General features: G+C 42.5%; 2 protein-coding genes across 5 annotated transcripts in view; one reads left to right on the top strand and one right to left on the bottom strand.

Moving 5' to 3' along the window:
• Positions 1 to 1346: 1346 nt before the first annotated feature.
• nme3 (NME/NM23 nucleoside diphosphate kinase 3) lies at positions 1347 to 26859 on the bottom strand. 3 transcript variants are annotated; one of them, XM_070901004.1, is made up of 5 exons: positions 26780 to 26859; positions 7445 to 7575; positions 5722 to 5823; positions 3672 to 3784; positions 1347 to 2837 (listed from the first exon to the last, which is right to left on the bottom strand). In XM_070901004.1, the coding sequence occupies exons 2-5, from the start codon at positions 7457 to 7459 to the stop codon at positions 2720 to 2722; spliced, it is 348 nt and encodes a 115-aa protein (XP_070757105.1). In that variant the 5' UTR covers positions 7460 to 7575; positions 26780 to 26859; the 3' UTR covers positions 1347 to 2719. The 3 variants fall into 3 exon arrangements, with proteins under 3 accessions (XP_070757105.1, XP_070757106.1, XP_070757107.1); XM_070901005.1 differs by lacking the exon at positions 26780 to 26859 and adding an exon at positions 12038 to 12114; XM_070901006.1 differs by lacking the exon at positions 26780 to 26859 and adding an exon at positions 12193 to 12339 and having other exon boundaries at positions 1354 to 2837.
• rhbdl1 (rhomboid, veinlet-like 1 (Drosophila)) overlaps positions 12419 to 26986 on the top strand; it is a 452859-nt gene continuing 438291 nt past the window's right edge. The window contains exon 1 of one of the 2 annotated variants that reach the window (XM_070900991.1): positions 12419 to 12467. The gene's annotated coding sequence lies outside the window, so the exon portion shown is untranslated. The remainder of the gene's footprint in view (positions 12468 to 26986) is intronic. The other variant, XM_070900997.1, reaches the window with a different exon arrangement.

Below are 26986 nucleotides of genomic sequence, written 5' to 3' on the forward strand. Positions count from 1 at the left end.
GTCCCAGCACTGGTCAGATCCCAAGGGTGCCAGAATATTTTACTGCAATTTAAAAAAAAAAAAATTTCTTCTGCGCACCATTCTTTCTGTACGATGTAATATAAGTACAGTACAAATTCCTAGAAACTATAGTTTCTTTGAATTCCCTGGTACAATCATCATAATGAATAAAGAGCTTTGAACTTCTTGTAACACTGAGGTGTCACAGAAATAAATCTACTTGGACTAATCTTGGACACACTGACAAGACAACTGTCCAAAAGTTCCACCAATGAAAAATACAAGTGATGCTAGGAATGGAATGATACATTTTTTTCCCCCCATTTCATTCTAAAACTTTATCTTCATTTAACAGTTTTTCCCATTTCACTATAACATTTTAGCTTCAAATTCTAACAATCAGTCTACAATACAATACAAACCCAACAACATAAAACCTGGTTAGTTAAGAGTTGAGAGAATCTCTTGCATCACATTCATACATTTAGAAAGTTGCTCTAATTCATTGTTTAACCTGCCCTCTCTCAGGACCAGAGATACTGTTGTGCTAATTGTTTCATAAACAATCTCGCTATTTGCAACCACACGTTTAATGTTAATATTGCAGTCGTGACCAGATGGAGGTAAAAATTAGTATTACTCCACAGTCCTGTTTACTGAATTTCACCTGACACTGAACATTCTACCCAATCTGAATGATCATTCATCACACCAAATCCAAGTGTGTTTCAGCTGCACTGTTGGAGGTGGACAGCATTAAAAAAAATTCTAAAGCACCATCAATTTCAAGCACCTTGACCATCACCAATGTTCACTCCTACAGTCACTCTCATTATTGACTCTAAATTAAGGGGCTTATCTATGAGAAACTACCAACTTCTTCTCCAGATCTTCCTGCACACAGCCTGCTCTGTGCAGAACCCAAGACATTTAGACATTGATAAAGGGCTAGAATTTGCTGTCGGAGACTTCTCGAGGATGGATACCTCCGACCGCAAAAACCTGTTGTTCCCGGAGTTGTGGAGACTTCTGGTCCTGGGAGACTTCTGGTCCTGGGCCTCTATGCGAAGGCCTGCATAGAGGATCATGTTTCCCAGCAACGTATGTGCTTCGTACACAACACTGGGATTCCGTGAGCCGGCCCAACCTATCAGATGGGGTATTCCCATTCATAGCTATGGTGATTCCAATCACAAGTATGAATGGTAATATCCCCAAAAACACACAAGCACTTAAGATAAATTAAAAAAAAAATCACATTTAAAATTAATCAAAATGGAATGTAATTTTTTGAAAAATAAATTTACATATTTTAAAGGATTTAAAAATAAACTTATTTAATAAGACTTTAAAGGTTAGAAATTGCCCCCCGCCCAAAACAGGGAGCTCCCACCCCGTTTCGATGGTTTTCACCGCAGCTGTGGTTCAGGTCGCTTCTTGAGCGACATTCGGCTAATTGTTATTTTTTGTTTGGATCCGGAAGTCAGTTTTAATGGGGGCGGTGACAACACTTGAGGGATGCAATGCAGCGGTGGCAGCAACTGAGGGGCAGAGGTTGGGTGCGGAGCGGAGTGACCACCGTGATGACGTCATCACGGCTCTCCTCTTCACTTAAAGGGGAGAGCCTTCGCGATTTTAAAACTTCGGCCCACTGGGCTACAAGGGAGAGTTTCGGCCAGGCCAGCGGAGCGATAAGGGGTCAGCGCCGGGAAAACTCAGGAGGGCAATTCCGCCCTGGGCGGCCACTGGACGGAAAGTCAGCGGGTACTCCACTCCACAGCATGGCCGCCGATTTCCGGTGGTAACAGGCCTTAAGGAAAGGGGCAATTTCGGCCCCTAAATGTTTAAACCATTGAAAAAAATGTATTATTCTGTGCTTTAAAAGTCTTACACTAATAAAAGGCCTGCTTTTACTAGTCGTAAGAATTCGAAGGACATTCGCTGGGCAAATAGCCCAACTCTCCGCCCACAGAGGCGCTTTAGTTTTGGAGGCATGCGATCTGTCAAGAGAATTCTTAACAGATTGCAAGTTCTGAGTTTAGGCGCATGCGCTTCGTATACCTAAGCTTGGAACTTGCGGGGACTCCATGGGCATATGGGGACACACAGTGATTTAATAGTACTTTACAGTCTGATAACCAGACTAAAAATTAGAATAGGTCAGACGTAGGTCGAAATGTAGGTTTTTTCCCCACCCTACACTATGAAATAGTTGCCGGTCGGTATGGTCAGTTACAACCCCATCTCACACAACCAAGGATTGAAGAGTTTTAAAATTTCCATTTGTGTCAAGTTAAGTTGGGTGGTTCTCGCAAAAAAGTACCACCCCAGTATTACTGTGTGTCCATGTCACACCTGCAACAGGTTAAAGTAGATTTCAGGTAAAGAAAAGAAAACTTGGAGATGCTGAAAACCAAATAAAAACAGAAAATGGTGGAAGCAGGACTATCAGCATATGTGAAGAGGAAAGACAGGTTGATGTTTCGGATCTAGAATTAACGAAAACACAAACTTTTTTCTTGATAAATTTCAATTGGATTATTGCGCTTGATACAGTTGAGCTCCAGTATGGAGGCAACATAGTTTTTATGAGATTGTATTTTTTTTAATTCAGTGGTCCAGAGGTCCGTTGCAGTCACAGCATGGACATTATAACGACGGCACTTCAGTATTGATGGGCTTGTTCCTGAGTGAAGTCAGGAGTGAAAAAAAGATTGGTTTACTCATAAATCCAGTCATCAGCACAGTCATTCCAACAGACCAGCTCCTCCGGGCGGAACCAGAGGGAGATTTCACGTATGGCACTCTCCACCGAATCACTGCCATGGATTACATTCCTGCATCACACACCAAAACAAAAAAAAAAATGGGTTAAATGCTCCAGAGATTCAAGCTGCATCACTGTATTCAATTTCAAGGATTACAGAAGTATTCTGTGTCAAAAGTAAGAGCAGAAGAAAATTATATTCCCTCTATTTCCAGATCACCCATCATTTCAAACTTCCATTTCTAATTAAAATTAATGAATAGTTCGACCCCACACTTGTTTGCAAGTTTGGGCCGGTGCTACAGGTATTGTGCTGGTAAGATGGACACTGGTTTATGCTAGTAGCACCGATAGCTGTGTACTTTCCTCTTGATATTGCAGAAACGGGTTCCTATCTGAGGGTTGCTCATAATTCAAAGCAGCCTGACACTACTCGGGAACAATATTAGCCACTTTTCTCAGGACCAGAGATGTTGTCTTGCAGATTGTTTCATAGGAACATCTCCCTATGGTGGAATACTCTGTGTGGGGCTCAAAGGAGAGCTTCATTATGATGCAATATCGACCAGATCACTTTATAACTGATCTCGCTCTAACAGGGTATCTTTTGGGTAATTCAATGAAGCACCCAACTATGATGGGATAACTTCATAGTAACTGCCAAGTGGCAAGAATGTACTTGCAGGGATCAGAAAAGCAGGAATAACTGCAGTGATTTTCTGTAGAAACCACTCCTATCTAACGTCATACACAAAATGTTTTAGTTTATAAATGAATTACATAGCTTGTTTTAAACGATTTTAAATCAGACTCATTAAGGTCTGCCATAAGAATTCTATTCAACAAACAATGATCTCAATTTCCGCTAAAATCTATTTTTAAAACCAACCAAGAAAATACTCACCTGCCCACTTCAACACAGAAGTCCCCTCTGATGGTGCCAGGTGCAGAATCTGCAGGATTGGTCTCTCCCAGCATGGCCCGAGTGGTTTTAACAACATCCAATCCTTGCCATACCTGAAACATCGAGGAAGTAACAGTTAGTAACAGAGCCTTGTGGCATCATCTTGCAAAATAAAAGAGGGCCATCTTATCAAATTAAAGTTGCTGCAACTACAAGGTGTTCCTTCACAGCAGTGTTCAGCAGAGTAGTTCGTAAAGATGATGACGATGATTATGATGCGAGTGCCACTTTGTTAATTTAAACTTCATGGCATACATACACACATTTTTGAAATTGGATTCTGACAACAGATGTCAGCTTTGTAGTTGACTGTAAACGTTACACAAAGTATTATATTCTGAAAATGTGTATTTAAGTGCAAAGATAAATCAATCTGTAATGAATTAGAAGAAATACTCAATGACTTATTTCACTGATCAGGCGGTGTTAAGCTGCAGTTGTACAACAAGGTCAAAGCATGCTGTATTACAGTTATCGAGTCCACAATGTTTCTTTCCCAACTTACAATTTTCCACTTTTTCTCCCTCTCAAGATGCTGACTGTTTGCTGGGGTATGCTACAGGCCAAGTGAACCATTTTTAAAAGGGCACATCTATTTTAAAGAAGCATTTACATCGAGTAAAATAAATACCTTGCAGAGCAACCATTCCACAGCATTGAGAACAGTGGTTAGAATATTTATGATTTGTTTAATGACTAATTATTGGAAGGATTAAAGAAGTAATTACAGACTATCGGAGGAAGAAACTATCATTCCTTGAACCTTCAGGTGGGTCTGTTCCATGCCTTTGCTATGAATAGCTTCTAACCAAGAATTTCATCACTCATACAAACCGGAAAGCCTCATTAGACAGTGTGTTTCAGCAAGTTGTGAAACCATGGAAGGCATCAACCAGGGCTAATCTTGTCTTCACCCACTGTCCCACAATGTACTTTCTATCATGGATCGCTGGATAATGATGTGGAGCAAGAATCTTGACTGATTTTCCTTTTCCCAGCTCAAGGGCGCTGAGCCAATTGCAGCTCCTAATCATGCAGTTCATCCCTCGTAAAGGCCAGAAGGTCACACGTTCCTTGTATGTGCTGATCAGGTAACTCAGTACAAACCAGAAATGAGGCTTTCCGGTTTGTATGAGTGATGAAATTCTTGGTTAGGAGCTATTCATAGCAAAGGCATGGAACAGACCCACCTGAAGGTTCAAGGAATGATAGTTTCTTCCTCCGATAGTCTGTAATTACTTCTTTAATCCTTCCAATAATTAGTCATTAAACAAATCATAAATATTCTAACCACTGTTCTCAATGCTGTGGAATGGTTGCTCTGCAAGGTATTTATTTTACTCAATGTAAATGCTTCTTTAAAATAGATGTGCCCTATTAAAAATCTTTAAAAACAGACACACAGAGGGAAAAACTAATTGTAGAGGATTGATGCAAAGGTAAAAATGGATCACTTTCTGTACTTATCTTTAACATTGAAGGTCCCCTTTCAGAAGAGTTTGCTCACCATTGTTCCCAAAAAACTGCTCCTCAAAAACAGACCAGCCCTTTATTCTTTATCAATTTTTAATGTTCAATACTAGTGTTCCTACATTGAACACCATTAAAAAGTTACGTCCTGTTCCACAACAGTGTACAACCCTAATACACACAAAGATGCTGTGCCATTTTAGTAAAATGACTTGGTTCCTACAATTTGCTAAATAGCCTTTTCTCAATCCCAACCACACTATCAATGAAAGGCAGTAAGAAGTCGTGACTCCTCTGTCCCATCCTCATAACAGTTAAGTCAGGGGTGACAACTTAAATCACCTTGTGCACCTCCCAAGAATTGACTAACAACTGAGTGATAATACCAACAATGGGGAACAAGTCCACCAGCTGCTCTTTTTATCTTGCCATGTTGCACAGACTTAACACAAGTGAAAGAAAGACAACTTATAACATTGGATTAAAGGAACATACTGTATTTCTGGCTGCTCTAACATACCATAATGACCAAAGGGCCAGAGCTCATATATTTCACCAATCTACTATAGAAAGGCTGGTCCTTGTGTTCAATGTAGTGATCTTTTAGCAAGTCTTCTGAAGCCTAGATAAAAAAAAACAGTATATCATTAGTTAATTTAGTAAACTCCGTCCTATCAAACATTGGATAATATAATATGGAATTTACCTCAAAATATTTGAACGTTATTGTTACACTCATAATAAATGGTAAGAATGTATAATGAACAAGTGTGACCATAGCTCCTTTATTAAGATTCCAGAGTGCAGGTACCTCGTGGGTGGCCTGCTTATATACTATGCTCCCAAGGGATGCTGGGATCCCTTGGGACTCCAACAGGTGGGCTCTCTGGTGGTCAGGTGTGATGCGGGTTACAAAGGGTTAAATACATAAGAGTTATATTCTTGAACGATGCGCCAAAGTGAGCAACTGTATTGCGATACTAACAGTACATCAAACAGACCAATGTTTAAATTTATATATTATTAATGCACAATATACCTAGTTTCTCTCCAGGTCTCAGCAAAAGATGCTACTCATTATTACATGCCCTACATGTAATAAGAAAACACTTTGGTTTGGAAGAAAACTTACAGGAATTAATTCACTGAAGCATTTAAAGCTGGGAAATGCCATTATGAAAATCAGAACATTCCAGTCAGTTATATAGGACATAATGAAATAAAAACCTTTAGGCCCATCACACCTGTCCTTCTACAGAACATGTGCAAACCATCCTATTATAGACCCTAACCAGCTATTAAATCCCTAGACAAAATTCTTCAGGTTTTTCCTGCCTCTAAAACGAGAGTCGTTAACCACTGCCCCATGACATTCAACGGCATTACCGTCACCGAATCCCCCACCATCAACATCCTGGGGGGTCACCATTGACCAGAAACTTAACTGGACCAGCCACATAAATACAGTAGTGTAGCAATAAGAGGTCAGAGGCTGGGTATTCTGCAGCAAGTGTCACACCTCCCGACTCCCCCAAGCTTTTCCACCATCTGTAAGGCACAAGTTAGGAGTTTGATGGAATACTCGCCACTTGCCTGGATGAGTGCAGCTCCAATAACACTCAAGAAGCTTGACCATCCAGGACAAAGCAGCTTGCTTGATTGTCACCCCATACACCATCTTAAACATTCATTCCCTCCACCACCGGCGCACCGTGGCTGCAGTGTGTACCATCTACAAGTTGCACTGTGGCAACTCGCCAAGGCTTCTTCGGTAGCCTCTCCCTGCAAGTTCCCCTCTAAGTTACACACCATCCAGACTTGGCAGTATATCACCGTTCCTTCATTGTCGCTGTGTCAAAATCCTGGAACTCCCTCTATAACAGTACTGTGGGAGTACCTTCACCACAGGCTGAAGTGGTTCAAGGCGGCGGTTCACCGACACCCACATCCAATGAACGAATAAAAAGAATCAGCCAAACTTATATTTCTATTTAACCTTAGGTTCCACATTATCGTATGTGCAGTCACCAACTACGTATGTTTCACCCAACTTAATGAATCAGAAAAATACCACACATTTTGAAGAGAAATTTTGCCCACTTTAAATGATCCCTTTATTCCCACCAAGTACATGTATCTTACTATATCCATACACAAAAGGTACCTACCTGTACTGAATTACATCTAGACATTCGATGCTAGGTACCTATACATCATCTAGAAACACACACTAGGTACTATACCTCCATTATTTTCATTCCAATCAGTTTAAGTCCCTTCTGCTCAAACCTCCGTATGATTTCTCCAACCAGACGACGGTGAACACCATCTGGTTTGATAGCTATGAAGGTACGCTCATGTATTCCAGTAATTACTTAAAAGGTAAACAGAAAATGCAGAGATTAGAAAAGAAAGACTTGCATTTATATAGCGTGTTTCACGACCTCAGAACGTCCCAGAGCTGCCAATGAAATGCAGTCACCGATGTAATGTAGGAAACATAACAACCAATTTGCACAGAGTAAGGTCCCATGAACACCAATGTGATAATGGCTAAATAATCTGTTTGTGATGTTAGTTGAGGATAAATATTGGCCAGATACCAGGGAGAATGTCCCTGTTCTTCAAGATAATGCCATAGTATTTTTTACATCCACCCAAGTGGGCAGACTGGGGACCTGAAAGATGGCACCTGCCAGTGCAGCACTCCTTCAGTATGGCACTAAAGTGTCAGCCTAAATTTTTGCTCAAGTCTCTAGAGGGGTGCTTGAACCCACAACCTATTGACTTGAGTGAGAGTGCTACCATTGACCCATGGCTAGCATACTCTGTTCACTTCTCAATGGAATAGAGCTGTGACAAAGTTTGTGGTTTGCTTTGAAGCACTGACCACACTTGATCAGCTCCGCTGGGCAGGTCACATAGTTCGCATGCCAGACACGAGACTCCCAAAGCAAGCGCTCTACTCGGAACTTGTCCACGGCAAACGAGCCAAAGGCAGGCAGAGGAAACGTTACAAGGACACCCTCAAAGCCTCCCTGATAAAGTGCGACAGCCCCACTGACACCTGGGAGTCCTTGGCCATAGACCGCCCCAAGTGGAGGAAGTGCATTCGGGATGGCGCTGAGCTCGAGTATCGTCACCGAGAACATGCAGAAATCAAGCGCAGGCAGTGGAAGGAGCGTGCAGCAAACCAGGCTCCCTGCCCACCGCTTCACCCCTTCCCTCAACGACTATCTGTCCGACCTGTGACAGAGACTGTGGAGATTTTTTATGTCCTCCTCACAATTTGCGGTCCCTTCATCCAAGTCATTAATATAGATTGTAAATAGTTGAGGCCCCAGCACCAATCCCTGCGACACCCCACTAGTTACTGTTTGCCAACCGAAATATGACCCGTTTATTCCAACTCTCTGTTTTCTGTTAGTTAGCCAATCTTCAATCCATGCTAATAGATTATCCCCAACCCTGTGAACTTTTATCTTGTGCAGTAACCTTTTATGTGGCACCTTATCGAATGCCTTCTGAAAATCCAAATACAAATCCACTGGTTCCCCCTTATCAACCCTGCTCGTTACATCCTCGAAGAACTCCAGCAAATTTGTCAAGCATTATTTATAAGAACATAAGAATTAGGAACAGGAGTAGGCCATCTAGCCCCTCGAGCCTGCTCCGCCATTCAATAAGATCATAGCTGATCTGGCCGTGGACTCAGCTCCACTTACCCGCCCGCTCCCCGTAACCCTTAATTCCCTTATTGGTTAAAAATCTATCTATCTTTGACTTGAATACATTCATTGAGCTAGCCTCAACTGCTTCCTTGGGCAGAGAATTCCACAGATTCACAACCCTCTGGGAGAAGAAATTCCTTCTCAACTCGGTTTTAAATTGGCTCCCCCGTATTTTGAGGCTGTGCCCCCTAATTCTAGTCTCCCCGACCAGTGGAAACAACCTCTCCGCCTCTATCTTGTCTATCCCTTTCATTATTTTAAATGTTTCTATAAGATCACCCCTCATCCTTCTGAACTCCAACGAGTAAAGACCCAGTCTACTCAATCTATCATCATAAGGTAACCCCCTCATCTCCGGAATCAGCCTAGTGAATAGTCTCTGTACCCCCTCCAAAGCCAGTATATCCTTCCTTAAGTAAGGTGACCAAAACTGCACGCAGTACTCCAGGTGCAGCCTTACCAATACCTTATACAGTTGCAGCACGACCTCCTTGCTTTTGTTCTCCATCCCTCTCGCAATGAAGGCCAACATTCCATTCGCCTTCCTGATTACCTGTTGCATCTGCAAACTAACTTTTTGGGATTCATGCACAAGGAAGGTTGCAGCCCCTGTTTTATTATTTAAATGGGCTGCTCCTGAAATTCTGGCTGCACTTCAGTCCCACACTCCTGATCTTTGGGCACCCTGTGCGGAGGGGAGCGGGTAGGTCCGAGGGCCTCCTCGTGGGACTGCTCCTGGGCACGGCCAAGGGTGCCATCAGCCGGTCCAGGCAGCGGGCGATCGAGGGGGTCGTTCAGCCAGACTGCCTGCCTCTCTTCCGCTCTTACATCCGGTCCAGGGTGTCCTTGGAGATGGAGCACGCGGTGTCCACCGGTACGCTCGCGGCCTTCCGCGAGAGGTGGGCACCGGAGGGACTGGAGTGCATCATCACGCCCGGCAACCAAATTTTAATTTGATTTTACGTTTTAAAGTTTAATTTGTTTTAATTGCCGGTGCTTTTAGTGTCCCCCTCCCTTTTTATAGGGGGCACTTGGAGAAAAAATATGATTTTAGTGCCCAAAAAAAAACTTCATGCACAAGGACCCCCAGGTCCCTCTGCACCTCAGCATGTTGTAATTTCTCCCCATTCAAATAATATTCCCTTTTACTGTTTTTTTTCCCAAGGTGGATGACCTCACACTTTCCGACATTGTATTCCATCTGCCAAACCTTAGTCCATTCGCTTAACCTATCTAAATCTCTTTGCAGCCTCTCTGTGTCCTCTACACAACCCGCTTTCCCACTAATCTTTGTGTCATCTGCAAATTTTGTTGCACTACACTCTGTCCCCTCTTCCAGGTCATCTATATATATTGTAAACAGTTGTGGTCCCAGCACCAATCCCTGTGGCACACCACTAACCACCGATTTCCAACCCGAAAAGGACCCATTTATCCCGACTCTCTGCTTTCTGTTCGCCAGCCAATTCTCTATCCATGCTAATTATTTCCCTTTCATAAAACCATGTTGGCTATGCTTGATTGAATTATGCTTTTCCAAATGTCCTGCTACTGCTTCCTTAATAATAGACTCCAGCATTTTCCCAATGACAGATGTTAGGCTAACCGGTCTATAGTTTCCTGCTTTCTGTCGGTTTCCTTTTTTAAATAGGGGCGTTACATTTACAGTTTTCCAATCCGCTGGGACCTCCCCAGAATCCAGAGAATTTTGGTAGATTACAACCAATGCATCTACTGTCTCTGCAGCCACTTCTTTAAGGACCCCAAGATGCAAGCCATCAGGTCCAGGGGACTTGTCCCATTATTTTACCGATTACTAATTCTTTAGTGATAGTGGTTGTATTAAGCTCCTCCCTCCCTATAGCCCCTTGATTGTCCCCTATTGGGATGTTTTTAGTGTATTCTACTGTGAAGTCCGATACAAAATATTTGTTCAAAGTCTCTGCCATTTCCCTGTTCCTCATTATTAATTCCCCAGTCTTATCTTCTAGGGAACCAACATTTACTTTAGCCACTCTTTTCCTTTTTATGTACCTGTAGAAATTCTTACTATCTGTTTTTACATTTCATGCTAGTTTACTTTCATAATCTATCTTCCCTCTATTATTTTTTTAGTTGTTCTTTGTTGGCTTTTAAAAGTTTCCCAATCCTCTGGCCTCCCACTAGTCTTGGCCACATCGTATAAAATGGGATATAACTGGTTCATAGAGGAATAAAGTTACAATGTTAGGTTGGACTTCATAACTAATACAAGGAAGAATAAGGCAACAGAGGGGAAAGGAGGGCAAAGACTGGCACCTGACCCGCTGAATCCATTCTGAGAACGGCACGGTCAATGACAACAGCACTGTACGGCGACTTTAAAAGCTTTAATTTCAGGAAATAAGATATATATTATATATAGATTGAAGTTAACATTTCGTTCTTTAATTGGGATTTAATATCAGTTGAATTCAGATAGCCCCACACAAAAAAAATTGGCCAAATGACAGCACGAAGCTTCAACAACAGGATTTCAATAAATTATATAGACAAAACAAACTAACAATTTCCACCGACACCTAGGGATCCCTGGCCGAAGACCGCTCAAAGTGGAGGAGAAGCATCTGGGAAGGCGCCGAACGCATTGAGTCTCTTCTCTGGGAGCAAGCGGAAGGAGCGTATGACAACCCAAACAGCCGTCCCTTCAACTAAGACAGAGACTGTATGATCCGCATTGGACTCATCAGTCGCCTGGGAACTCATCTTAGTGTGGAAGCAAGTCATCCTCGACTCCGAGGGACTGCCCAAGAGCATCTTAATTTCATTTATCTGATTTGGATCCATAACCTATAATATCCTTGCCTAATAACCTATCAATCTCAGTTTTTAATTTTTCAATTAACCTCGCCTCAACAGCTTTTTTGGGGGGTGGAAGGAAAGAATTCCATTATTTCCATTCCCCTTTGTGAAGTGCCTTCTCAGATTACCCTTGAATGGACGAGCTCTAATTTTAAGGTTGCGCTTCCTTGTTCTGTTAATGAATTAATGTGAATTCATTACATTGCGATGCAGTGCCGAATAGTTCATGTATTGCACATAGTACAGATAAACTGTCCCACTCACTCAGTTGCGATTATTAAGTGTCTCACTGATGTGGCTGTGCCTAATCCCCACTGAGTAGGGAACGGCTCCTCCCAGGCATCCGACACTGGGCATCTCTCACTTTCCCACCCACCCCGCGCTGGAAAATACACTTCCCCGGTCATTCCCTCTCTCACCCATCTGGAACATGTACGCAAAGACGGTCAACGCCACGCAGATCATCCTGCCTTCCGTGCACCTTGCCACTAGACGAGGAAGGACATTGAGGGGAACCACACATACAACAGAAGGAGCGGTAGCGCGCAAGGCAACGCTGACGGAAATGCGCACGGCGTCACGCACAACGGACAGGGGGCGCGCAAACTCCTTGACGCAGCGCCTCCTGCCGCTGAGAGGTCAGCACGTGACTTCCAACCGCCGTCGCAGGACGGCGAGCTCGCTAATGGCGCAGGTGAGTGATAATATTGGTTGAAGGAGGCGGACTGAACAACATTCTTGTACTTGTCCAACATTTGATTAAATTTCTTTAAGTTTGCTCTCAAAATCTCACCACCTTCTGTGAGTTATGCTGGGGTACAATTCCTGGCGTCAAACCGTCCAGGCTTTCCTGAACTTTGTGAAATGTATGTCTGATTTTATTTAAATACAATCGCCCATTTTCCATCTCCTTTGTCTCTTGAGATTTAGGCTTTAATTGTCTGTTGATTTTTTTTAAAATGAATGTTCACAGCGAATAACCAGAATTCAGGACATGATTCCAGCCTGCTTCCCATCAGGTCCTCTGGATATGTCAAAGGATAGCAATCCCAATGGTCCCACCACAGCCCTCTGATACCTTGTTCCAGTGGCCATTCTGCACTTGTTGAATCTCATCATCATCATCGGCAGTCCCTCAAAATCGAGGAAGACTTGCTTCCACTCAAAGTGAACAGTCCAATATGGGAACTACAGTCTCTGTCACAGATGGGACAGACAGTTGAAGGAAAGGGTGGGTGGGGAGTCTGGTTTGCCGCATGCTCCTTCTGTTGCCTGCGCTTGTTTTCTGGATGCTCTCGGCGAAGGGATTCGAGGTGCTCAGCACCCTCCTGGATGCTCTTCTTCCACTTAGGGCAGTCTTTGGCCAGGGACTCCCAGGTGTCGGTGGGGATGTTGCATTTTATCAAGGAGGCTTTGGGGGTGCCCTTGAAACGTTTCCTCTGCCCACCTGGGGCTCGCTTGCTGTGTAGGAGTTCCGAGTAGAGCGCTTACGTTGGGAGTCTGTTCGCATGCCTGACACAAATGTGACCCACCCAACGGAACTGGTCGAGTGTGGTCAGTGATTCGATGCTGGCCTCATCGAGGACACTAATGTGGTGCGTCTGTCCTCCCAGGGGATTTGCAGGATCGTGCGGAGACATCGTTGGTGGTATTTCTTCAGCGATTTGAGGTTTGACTTGTTATGACTTGTTGAATCAAGCGATTTGACTTGTTGAATCTAGAACATCATAGACTGACCAATGCTGGAGGGAGGAGAGGAGGGTGGGGAGATTATTCTGTCCTCATCTGACATCCATACATACACATTTTGAGCAGGGTTACAGGAAAGCAGTCAGGTGCAGAAATCCTAACTGATTCTTATTTTTGTTGCCAGAGGATACGTTGAAAGTGTGTAGTGTCCACCATCAACCCAGCTGAGATCTGTGATTTTGGAATGGACCAAACTAGGGATTAAAGTTGGCTGTTTTTTATGGCTCAGTACCACAATGGCAATGTATTTATTCTCCCAATCTGAAGAGGGGAACAACATCAATCTTTGCCACAAATTCCCCAGTCTCAATTTTTTAATTTGTTTCTAGCTAATGTTTGCAGTATTTTTTTGAGAACTGTTTTTTGGGGGGTGAAACCTACACTAAGTGTAGAGAAAGAGTTGTGATTCCAGCAAGTGATTTGATGTAGTGCAACACACGTGACATAAGAATTATGAGCAGGAGTAGGCCATTTGGCTCCTTGAGCCTGCTCCGCCATTCAATAAGATCATGGCTGATCTTCTACCTCAACTCCACTTTCCTGCACTGTCCCTATAACCCTTGATTCCCTTAATATTCAAAAATCTATCGATCTCTGTCTTGTATATACCCAAAGACTGAGCTTCTATAGCCCTCTGGGGTAGAGAATTCCAAAGATTCACCACTCTCACTGAAGAAGTTTCTCCAAATCTGAGTCCTAAATGGCCGACCCCTTATTATGAGACTGTGGCCCCTGGTTCTAGACTGCCCAGCCAGAGGAAACATCCTCCCTGCATCTACCCCTTCTTGCCCTGTAAGAATTTTGTATGTTTCAATGAGATCACCTCTCATTCTTCTAAACTCTATAAAGAATATAGGCTCTACTCAATCTCTCCTCATAGGACAATCCCCCCATCCCAGGAATCAATCTGGTGAACTTTCGTTGCACTATGGCAAGTATATCCTTCCTTAGGTAGGGAGACCAAAATGTACACATCCTGTGTATTTCTGTACTTCCAGCACATAAAATGATCTGCCTAATTACTGCAGTTTTAAATAAAAACACTCCAAATGCAGTGAAAATGCAGGCTTCTGAATGACATCACTTCTGTAGTTCTAATCTCCTAGCTCCAATTCAGACCAACCACTGACTAACAAATAGAGAGAAACAGATCCGAGTCAGATTTGGTGAAATGGCAGGACTGTATAGGAGAGAAACTCAGCATAGGATAGAAGTTCCATTTAATAATATTGTTCAACTACTATTCCCTTGCTGAGACTGAGGTGGTGGGAGAGGGGGAAATCTGAATGAGGAATGGAAAGAAAGTGGAGGTGAAATCTTCTCCTGAACATAAACTAATTTAACAACAGGAAAGCGGTGGATCCTTGACAGGGTGGTTAGGTACTTTCCACTGAAAAGAACTGAGAAAGCCAGGACAGACAAATTTAAATGAAAATTTGGAGTATCTATATTAAATAGAACAATTTGGCATCTCTGGGTCTGCATTGTTCTGATTGTGAAGTATACACTTCTTGACCTGGAGCCCCTGGCAATGTTTCTGTTAATTTGGAGAGTAATAGATACCTGGTTGTGATTATGATTGTGTTTTCTGTGTTTTTGCTTGCCAGCCTATGATTTTTCACCCATTCACAAAATGGATGGAAAATTGTGGACTGGTGAACCCACTAGCAAAATAAAAGTAAGTACGTCGTCTATTCAAGGAGTGCAGTCAATTGTGAATAACTAGTACTTGCAGAGCTGTTTTGGACATAGAAAAAGGGGAAGCAATTATTTTAAGGTTTGCTCTACTTGAAGGTTTGGGCCAACCTCATCTTAACTGGTCTGGACAGTCGTGTCTCCTCTGTGTCTCTATTCTCCATCTTTCCTTCCATCCCATCTTTTATAAACCAAAACACTCTTCCCACGCTTACTATTGACTTAATTAAAAGTATGTGATTATTATTACTGTATTAATAAAACATATTCAATTTTAGACAGAATGAGATTGCCAAAATAGCTTGCTTTACATTTTAATGTTATCACAGATTGTGCATGTAGTCATATTCACACCGCTGAACTCTATCAGAATCTCTAGAGGAGTATAGAAAGTCTAGGGGTGAAATTAAAAAGGATTAAGAAAGCAAAGAGAGAGCATGAAAAATTCTTGGCAAGTAAAATCAAGGAAAACCCGATAATGTTTTATAAATATATTAAGAGTAAGAATAAAGAAAGGGTAGGGACTATTAGAAACCATGAGGGTAATCTATGTATGGAGGCAGAAGATGTGGGTATGGTTCTTAATGAATACTTTATGTCACAAAAGAGAGGGAGGGGCGATGCAGACACTGCTATCGAGGAGGTGTGAAATATTAGATGAAATAAACATAGTGAGAGAGGAGGTATTAAGGAGTTTGCAGCTTTGACAGTGGATAAATCCCCAGGCCCAGATGAAATGTATCCCAGACTGCTAAGTGAAGCAAAAGAGGAAATAGCAGAGGCTTTGACGATCATTTTCCAATCCTCTCTGGCTTCAGGTGTGGTGCCAGAGGACTGCTAATGTGGTACCATTGTTTAAGAAGGGAGAAAGGGATAGACCGAGTAATTACAGGCCAGTCAGCCTAACCTCAGTGGTGGGAAAATTATTTGAAAAAATCCTGAAGGACAGGATAAATCTTCACTTAAAAAGGACAGTCAGCACGGATTTGTTAAGGGAAGGTTGTGCCTGACTAACTTAATTGAATTTTTTGAGGAGGTAACCAGGAGGGTCGATGAAGGCAAAGCATATGATGTAGTGTATATGGATTTTAGCAAAGCTTTTGATAAGGTTCCACATGGCAGACTGGTCACAAAAGTAAAAGCCCATGGAATCCAGAGCAAAGTGGCAAGTTGGATCCAAAATTGGCTCAGAGGCAGGAAGCAAAGGGTAACGGTTGATGGGTGTTTTGCGACTGGAAGGATTTTCCCATTGGGGTTCCACAGGGCTCAGTACTAGGTCCCTTGCTTTTTGTGATTTACATCAATGATCTAGACTTGAATATAGGGGGTATGATTAAGAAGTTTGCAATGATACTAAAATCGGCTGTGTGGTTGATAATGAAGAAGAAAGCTGCGGACTGCAGGAAGATATCAATCAACTGGTCAGGTGGGCAGAACTGTGGCAAATGGAATTTAATCCAGAGAAGGGTGAGGTAATGCATTTTGGGAGGGCTAACAAGGAACGGGAATACACATTAAATGGTAGGATACTGAGAAGTGTAAAGGAACAAAGGGATCTTGGAGTGCACGTCCACAGATACCTGAAAGTAGCAGGCCAGGTAGACAAGGTGGTTAAGAAGGCATATGGAATGCTTGCCTATATTAGCCGAGGCATAGAATACAAGAGTAGGGGGCTTATGCTTGAGCTGTATAAAACACTGGTTAGGCCACAGTTGGAGTACTGCGTGCAGTTCTGGTCACCACATTACAGGAAGGACGTGATTGCACTGGAGAGGGTACAGAGGAGATTTATGAGGATGTTGCCAGGAGTGGAGAATCTAAGCTATGAGAACAGATTAGATAGGCTGGATTTGTTTTCCTTGGAACAGAGGCGGCTGAGAGGAGACCTCATTGAGATATATAAAATTATGAGGGGCCTAGATATAGTGGAAAAGAAGGGCCTATTTCCCTTAGCAGAGGGGTCAACAACCAGGGGGCACAAATTTAAAGTAATTGGTAGAAGGTTTAGAGGGGATTTGAAGGGAAATTTCTTCACGCAGAGGGTTGTGGAGGTCTGGAACTCACTGCCTGAAAGGGTGATAGAGGCAGAAACCCTCGCCACATTTAAAAAGTACTTGGATGTGCACCTGAAGTGCCGTAACCTGCAGGGTTACGGACCTAGAGCTGGAAAGTGGGATTAGGCTGGATAGCCTCTTGTTGGTCGGCATGGACATGATAGGCCGAAATGGCCTCCTTCCATGCTATAAACTTCTATGATTCAATGAACTGTCAATGGGCTGGATTTTGCTGTAGAAATAACGATGAAGCTAACAGTGCTCACTGTTATTAAAGTGTAAATTGGACAGCAACTTCTGGCGACTGCACGTGTGCAGTTAAACTCGGAAATCAGAATGTTGCTGTCCAAGATGCCCTGCTACTCCAGAAGCTGTGCTGTGTATCTCCCCGAAAGACTTGGCTTTGAAATACATGAAATGGCCTGAAGTTGCTGTACTTGCGTGATAGATACCCACTAAACTCAGAAAAAGTTAGGGCTTGTCCATTCAGTATAAGTGCATTTTTAATGGTCTTACTGCCAAGACTGAAAATTAACTTTTACAAGTGTGGAGTCTCATTCCTTCAGATTGTAATTATTTTTGGAGATTTAACAAATAAATGTAATTTAAAAAAATGTTTCCTTTGTCTCTTATCTCTCTTAATCCCATCTTTCTTTCGCTTTCTGTATCTAATTTGATATTGAATTAAATATTCTAACTGGCACTTCCTGGTTCAGACTCTGTGCTGCTCATTAACAGTTCATCAGTCTGATTGGTGAAAGAGATACACAGTTGCTCGTCCTGTTCACACAAGGTCCTAGATCCCCTATGGAGGGCACTGTGCTATTTAGGCTTTCTAATTTACATAGAAACATAGAAAATAGGTGCAGGAGTAGGCCATTCGGCCCTTCGAGCCTGCACCGTCATTCAATAAGTTCATGGCTGAACATGCAACTTCAGTACCCCATTCCTGCTTTCTTGCCATACCCCTTGATCCCCCTAGTAGAAAGGACTACATCTAACTCCTTTTTGAATATATTTAGTGAATTGGCCTCAACAACTTTCTGTGGTAGAGAATTCCACAGGTTCACCACTCTCTGGGTGAAGAAGTTTCTCCTCATCTCGGTCCTAAATGGCTTACCCCTTATCCCTTACCCCTTACATTAAGTTCCAGTGCAAAATCCCATAGAAAGTCTGTGAGTAAGTGTAATGAATGGCTGGTGTCGTTTGCTCCCCCGAGAGAAAATATGGCCCGATATGTTTTATTTATATATACACAAAATATATAAACATTTAATTGAAAATGTGTAACACAGATGTCATTTATTTATATATGGGTTTGACAAAAATAGACTTGAGCTGGCCCTTGGTGACGGCTCGTTGACGCTGGTAGGTGAACGTGTGTACCACACTGAGTCCATCCCAAATTTGAATGGTATGAAAAGCTTGCCGAGATCTTGGCCTGGAGCACATCTAGCTAGGAATGAGGCAGGAACTGTTAAAGGCAAGTCATGGTGGTGGCAGAAAGGTTGACGTTGTCCACAACGGTACAGGAGAATCGTGAGCAGTGCTGCTACTTTTGATGCTGAAAGGGTGGGGTTGCGGTATGAGATGCACCGAAGGATAGTTGGCCTACTTGGGGGTGAAGGCCTCTTGCCAGTAAAATTACAGATGCAAGCTACATGGAGAGAGGTCACCAGGCCCCTCACATCTGAGTGCAAATGAGAAGACATTTGCTGTTATGAGGAGGAAGGTGAAGGTAAGTACTTGTTCATTTTACTCACATTTCTAGTAAGGCCCATTAACAATGGCCCAAGCTCTTGTATCCTCTGGGAGATACCAGTAGAATCATTGTACACAACCATTGCCCTATTGCATATGCCTTTTAACTGCACAACAGGTTTTTCTTGAAGATGCTGGTGGCAACCAAGGAACTGCAAACAGATGCTGGTGTCCAGTCTGAGGTGCTCCTTGTACCATTAGGGGATTAATTAGTAAGATCAACAGCCATGAATGCAGGCGATAGCCGTGTTCTAATAGCCATGCATTCAGTGTTTCTTCCTCAAATAATGGAGGCACCATTATGCTGTACAAAAAGGCATAATGCTTACTTCCTGGATAATGAAAATCAAATTTATTGCTACACTCTATGAAATTTTATCCAGTTATCGGAAAAATACTGGCCAGCTTAACAGAACCTCATCAGCCTACCATGAAAGGTCACATGAACGTCTACATAAAGATAATCATCAGCACAGTAATCTTAAAGTACAACATTTATGATGTATATCTCCATTATATGGTCATATTACCTTAGCTGGCTACAGGATCTACCCTAAGGAGGGAGGTCAGAATCTGGGATTAAGAGAGGGCACACTGGTTTTACGTTGCCCTTAAGTTCTGATCTAAATTGTGCTGGAAGTGGGGGAGAGTATATGTTTGCCTTAACTAAAGTGCAGCAATACAAATAATGGGTTTAAGCCAGGATGTCAACATGTCTTAAATTCTGTCATTTAAGCTGTATGTCAATCTTGCTGTGCTGCTATAAATTAGGGGTAACTTGGAACAGCATCTGAGGAAGACTGATGCTGACATCTTAAAGGTGAATTGCTTTGCTTTATTGTGCTGTTAGAGGTTTGTAACTACTTTGGATTGGCCTGTTGTTTTTTGTGCTCTTTATTTTGGAGACCCCTATATTTAATTTAGAAGTTTTCCATGAGACAATTTCTTAAAAGGAGGAAGATCAGCAGAAAACCCAAGAAGTGAGGCTCATAAGGAAACACCATGGACGATGTAGACCCTCCTACAGATCCTCAATCACCAGGGTGTATAGCCTCAGAAGATCAATGCTTAATATATCAATGGATTTGTGTGTCAGGAGGCCTCTGGAACATGTGCAGAAGTCCCTGGAGCTGCCACTCACTTTTGAAACCTATGTATTGGAGTAGCACTTTCAGATACTGCCACAGAGGATGGCATTAGACTTTGTCAGCATCCGAGCCATCTGCATCACATCTTCAGAGGGTCTTTGCAGGACATTTTTATAGTTCTGATGCTCTGCAAGCAAGTGTTTTCTCAGGGTAGGACCACTTAACATCATTGTCTGACTGCTCAGCAGCCAGGGTCTGACATATCCTAAAGCCTCCACTAGGTACATTATGCTGCATCTCAGTACCTCATTGTCCACCATTCCTTTAACTATACCTTTACTTTATGTTTATAGAAGATTTTGAGGTTTCAAATTGCTGCATGCTGGTTCTGCTTCAAGAGCATCCTATCTCTTTAAATGCAACATGCATTGCCCTTAAGTGCTATTGCCCTCCCTTCTCTCCCCCCCCTCCTCCCCCCCACTCCTCATATCCTCTCAGGATATGTGTCTTTCTACTGCCCTGTAATATATAAATTAGCTGTCTCAGGATTTCTGATAGAGTTAGCATCAGGACAATTGGTCAGGTTGAATTCCTACGGCACAGCACTTGTGTTGCTGGACTTGGAATTTTGGGCCTGGGACTTTTATCAGGGTGTTATCACCATCAATATGGGCACATTAAAATCACTGGAATCAAATTTCCCACACTCTGGGAGTCTGTGATAATCAATGGGGGAAATGGGCAGATCGTAAAGAGCTCACATGAGTGAGACAAAGCTGTTCATTGCATTGCACCCCACCCATCATTTTAATATTGGGGGGAGCATTGCTTTTCCTAATTCTATGCCTGTCCTAAGTTGATAGACGAGGGACCTGCTGATGGAGGGAGGAACTAGATCAATAGTTACAATTGGGGGGAAAAAAATCTGTCAACAAACTACAAGATTTCTTTTGGTTTCTTTAGGAACTAAATCAACAATCTACAAACAGTTTTCTTCCTCCTGTGACAGATGTTATTTAATCATAGTAATTGTGTTGTGGCCCATGTTTGATTAAACTCTAATCTGCCGAGCATGGGCATGTACAATTGTCAAAAGATAATGAAAGGATACTTCAGAGTGATTACTAGGTTGTAATCTAATTGGGGGCTTTAGACAATATTACAAGCCATGAGAGTGCAGATGAATGGTTTATAACCATGATCTGAAAAGCAACATTAGATGACTGCTTTGAAAGTAGATATTATTTTTTAATAATATATATTAATTTTTAATGCTGACAGTGATTTTAGGGTATGGTCACTGACTGTCAGCATATTGTGGTTTGAGCTTTATTTTTGAGTGTGTTGGAGCATGTCTCACAGCACCTCAGGTACCATTTTATTACATTTGGTGGCAGAAAGCATAATTTAATAACTGAAAATGCTAATTGAATTGAATTTTTAGTGTTAATTTATGAGAATTATGGAGGACTGTAAACCCAATTCATCCTTGGTTATTATTTTTATGAAGTTCCTGGAAGTAGATTTATTCAGTCTTTGGTCAGGTTTTGTTAATGTCAGCTGTGGTTAATGGTTTCTTTAAGCAATGTCAATACATTTTGTTGACGCATGATGATACTGACATTGAAAGATTAACATGCAGTAATCAACAGTTGATTATTAAGGAATTTTTTTAATATATATATCAATGACCTGGACTGGTATACATGGTATAATTTCAAAGTTTGCAGATGGCACAAAACTGTTGTAAACAATGAGGAGGACATTGACTGGTGAAATGGGCAGACACATGGGAGATGAAATATAATGTAGAAAAGTGTGAAGTGATACATTTTGCTGGGAAGAATGAGGCGAGGCAATATAAGTTAAATTATACAATTTTCAAGGGGTTGAAGGAACAGAGAAGCTTATCTACCGAATCTGAAAGAAACTCAGAAAAGGTGATGAACTCTAGCTCCATATTACCGCACGTTAAAACACAAACAACGAGATTCTAAGTTTATTAGTATTCAGTTGATAGTTTGTACACAAATCTTTGGAGGTAGCAGGTCAACTTGAGGAGGCTGTTAAAAAAGCATATGGGATCCTTGGCTTTATTAATAGAAGCATAGAATACAAAAGCAAGGAAGTTATACTAAATCTTTATAAAATACTGGCTAGGTCTCAGCTGGAATATTGTGTTCAATACAAGGCATCACACTTTAGGAAGCATGTCAAGGCCTTAGAGTGTATGCAGAAGAGATTTACTAGAAAGGTACTAGACGTGAGGGACTTTAGTTATGTGGAGAGACTAGAGAAGCTGGGGTTGTTCTCCTTAGAGCAGAGAAGGTTAAGAGAAGATTTGATAGAGGTGTTCAAAATTATGAACGATTTTGATAGAGTAAATAAGGAGAAACTGTTTCCAGAGGCAGAAGGGACAGTAACCAAAGGACACAGATTTAAGGTGATTGGCAAAAGAACCAGAGGCAACATGAGGAACATTTTTTTTACACAGTGATCTGGAATGCACCGCCTAAAAGGGTGGTGGAAGCAGATTCTATAGTAACTTTCAAAAGGGAACTGGATAAATACTTGAAGGAGAAAAAATTAGCAGGGCTATGGGGAAAGAGCAGGGGAGTGGGACTAGTTGGATAGCTTTACCAAAGAGCCGGCACAGGCACGATGGGCCGAATGGCCTCTTTCTGTGCTGTATCATTCTATGATTCTCTGAAGTTCATGCAAGTGACAGCAGAAAAGGGGACCATTCAGCCCATTGTGCCAGTGCTAGCTCTTAAACTGGAGCTATCCAATCCTAATCCCATTTCTGTGCCCTTTCCCCATTGTCTTTTATATTCTTTTAACTATTTATCAAATTCCCTTTTAAATTATGTTATCATCTCTGCCTCATTTTGCATATGTGGGAAAACATTTAGGGGCAAATTTTTCTCTCTTACCTCTCAGCATCTACCCTGTGAATCCCTCTTAGAATCTTGCATGTTTCAATGAGATCACCTCTCATGCTTCTAGATTCCAGAGCGTATAGGCCCAATCTAGTCAATCTCTTCTCATAGGATAACCCTCTCATCCGAGGAATCAATCTAGTGAATCTTCGTTGCACCTGGAAAGTCATCTGTAGTAACCCTTCCACCAGGCTCAATGGTAATCTATTCATTTCACTAAAGCCTGTCTTTCTCCTTGTACATATTTAATACTGTTATATTAAGTATCTATTTTAACTTAACAATTCCAATAATCTTCCATAACTTTCAAATAACCTTGTCCAGAACTTTCAAATTTAGGTGAGCTATATTCAACCTTAATTATCTTAAACTTAGCTACTACTTCAAGTAATCTGACTGTTCATTTGCATCAATCATTTCAAGATATAATTCAGCTATACAAACTTAACCTAGAAGTATTTCATTATCAACTTGTATACTCCCAATGCCACCTCTATATATTCTATAACAGTAATAAATACCTGGCAGTAATTTCAAGGCTATAATCTTATTTTAGGTTTCAGTTAACTGTTCTAAACCACTCAAGCTTTGCTCTTGCAGTTTCATGGGCCCAAGTTCCACATGATTTGCGCCTGATTTTTAGGAGCAACTGGTGGAGAACGGACTATCTTAGAAATTGCAATTCTCCACATTTTTTTTTCTGCAGTTCTAGTCAGGTAGAATAGTTCCACCTTGGAACAGAATTTTTTCTTCAAAAGGGGGCATGTCCGGCCACTGACGCCTGATTTCAAAGTTTCCACAGTGAAAACGTACTCCAAACTAACTTAGAATGGAGCAAGTGAAGATTTTTGTAGAACTGAAAAAACCTTGTCTACACATTAAAAAATCAGGCGCAGGTTACAAATTAGGCGTCCAAAGCGAGGTGGGGGGGGGAGGGAAGTCATTAAATTCTATAATAAATCCTTATTTATACTTATACAAATATTATACAAATAAATCCAACCTGAACAAACATTTATAAGCAAAGAAAAGATTAAATAAACCATCTTCCTATCTGTGTGAAAGTGCTTCAGCCAGGGAGAATGCTGCAGGCGTTCGTTCCTGCGGGGGGGGGGAGGAGAAAGCCGTTCGTTCCTGCGGGGGGGGGGAGGAGAAAGCTGTTCGTTCCTGCGGGGGGGGGGAGGAGAAAGCTGTTCGTTCCCGCAGGGGGGGGGGAGGAGAAAGCCGTTCGTTCCCGCAGGGGGGGGGGAGGAGAAAGCCGTTCGTTCCCGCAGGGGGGGGGGAGGAGAAAGCCGTTCGTTCCCGCGCGGGGGGAGGAGAAAGCCGTTCGTTCCCGCGGGGGGGGGGAGGAGAAAGCCGTTCGTTCCCGCGCGGGGGGAAGGAGAAAGCCGTTCGTTCCCGCGGGGGGAGGGAGGAGAAAGCCGTTCGTTCCCGCGCGGGGGGAAGGAGAAAGCCGTTCGTTCCCGCGGGGGGAGGGAGGAGAAAGCCGTTCGTTCCCGCGGGGGGGGGGGGGGGGGGAGGAGGAGGCAGCCGTTTGTTCCCGACGGCGGGCGGGGAGGGGGAGGGAAACGGCTGCCTCAACTTTCTGAGGCTTCCTGCAGCTTTCTCAGTGCTGATGGCAATGTGCTTTTATTAAAAAATGTTCAAAAATTTAACAGCTACAAAGAACTACAAAAATGGCCGAGTGTCAATGTTTCCTTCACACTGAGCATGCGCGAATGCTCCAACGCACACGCGCAGCGTTGCCGGCAGGGAAAAAACTAATTTAAATGGTACCCGCCCCCTCCCACTTACAAAATCGGCGCGAGTGTAGGCTCCGTCCCCCTGGGCGCCGCGCCAAACAGACAAGGAGCTGCAGGGCGCTCCAGAATCGCGCGTTTTTTTTCTGCTGCCGATTTAGGCGCGAAAAACGGGCGCCGAGCTCAGAGGGGCGCCCGTTTTCTATCGTGTGGAAACTTGGGCTCCATGAAACTACTGCTTTGTAATCATTCTGGGACACCCCTAGTATCCTCTGTGTTTCATAATGGGAGCTGCGTCCTAGACAATGTCACCTAATAAATAAGGTGTCTGACTAGTTAGAATAATTAGGATTCCCATAGATGTAGAGAATTGCATTTTCAAATGGATTAATATATTTCTGTTTGTTAGTTGTAAGTGCTACCATTAACTATAGTTAGCAATTTAAAGTAAAATAAATATCCAAATTTATACTGAAAAGTGATGACTGGATTATGTATGTCTAACTGCAATAAATCTTGGTGGACGACTCAGTAAGATTCAAAATTCTCTGATCCGCCTCCCAACAATCCCAGCCCTGACATGCGTATTTCAACAAAAACGGCCATGGAGATGGAAGAAAAAACAACTGTACTGTAGAAAGTTGACCCTCCAGGCTGATGCCTGCAATCCAAATCTTTGGTAGAAACAGTTACTGTGTGTTATAATAGAGGTGACACATTCTCTGGCTCTATCATTAGAGGTGAATAAACAGTACTGGAATACATATTCAGCTGGAGACAATCCGATAAACTTGCTGCATTTCTGTAACATTTTGAAACATCCTTTTTTTACTGGTTCCAAAGCTTTCCTGCTTGCTCAGTTATATGTAAACACTATAAAAACAGTTGAAGGGAATATTTCAGATTTCTATTGCATGTATCATTGGAAAAAGTTGTAACTGCTTACAATCTGCTGCCCCTTACACTCTTAATGCCTTTTACACTTTCTTTAAAGGACCATCAATGCAAAGCACAATGGGCTAGAAATTGCAGTCGGAGGCGTACCTCCGGAGTACGTCCCCAACCCATGAAACCTTTACGAATCTACCACTTGGCGCCCAAGCTGCAAAGAGTTGCGGTCTTGGGACTCCAGGCATACGGCAGAGTAAAGGCCCATGGATCTCGGGGACGCAGGCAGTTCGAAAACGTCCCTGGAATCACGTAGGGTCGGTCCTCCAATCACAAAGGAGGATTCCATTGCAATCATTTACTAAGGGAATCCCCAAATAATGATGCAATGTACATAATTATAATAAATATAAATGTACTGAATTAGTTTTATTTATGAGTCCCTTCATTGCATCAACCTCAATAAAAGTTACATTTTTTGATAAATCATTTCAAACCTCTTAATCCAGGCCAATATTTGCATCAACTCATTTAAAGTGTGTGTGCATAATTTTTTATTTTTAAATGTTTAATTGAAGGCTTATGTATACCTGTATGCTGATGAAAGGCCCTACGCCTGCTTTTACCATCCATAAGAGTTTTATGAGCAGTTGTTGGGCAAATAGCTGAGTTTCCATGCGGTTCGGATGATCTGTCAAGGCCTACCTTGACTGATCGCAAGTTCCAGATTTGGCGCATGCGGAAACCTGGAAGTTGCGTGACCTACCAAATGGATACGTCGGCGTAGTCTGAGAGTATGCCATCAAGGATACCGCAAATCCAGGACCAATGTGTCGACTACGGTCAGCTGATTTGAATAATTAGCATGAGCTCTCTGTGCAGCTTTGATCTTGTGCTCGGAGCTAGCCTAATGGGAGGTGTGGAAAATTTGGCTAGCATGCAGCCCTTAGAGAGAAGCCCAAAGATAAGTGGCTGCATATGGGAGAAAATATTGCTTCACTTTTCATAAAGACTCCAAATGAATTTCAAAATATTTGTTAGCCTTTGCACAAATAGGGGCCGAAATTCAGGCCTGCCAGAAACCTACACTTACCGTTTTTTTAAGTGTTTTCACTGCCGGGTAGGTTGAGGTTGACTCTTGATCGATATTCAGCTCTTTGTCCTTTTTTTTGCAGCAGACCGGAAGTCGGTCATAATGTAAGCAGTAAGTACTGTTGAGGGGCGCAAGTGCAGTCGGGATGGAGTCTCCACCGCTGTCAGTCAGCAGCGGAGTGGAGATGACGTCATGACGCGTGTGCGT

The sequence above is a fragment of the Pristiophorus japonicus genome, chromosome 15 (genome assembly GCF_044704955.1).
Source record: "Pristiophorus japonicus isolate sPriJap1 chromosome 15, sPriJap1.hap1, whole genome shotgun sequence".
NCBI classification, from domain to species: domain Eukaryota; kingdom Metazoa; phylum Chordata; class Chondrichthyes; family Pristiophoridae; genus Pristiophorus; species Pristiophorus japonicus.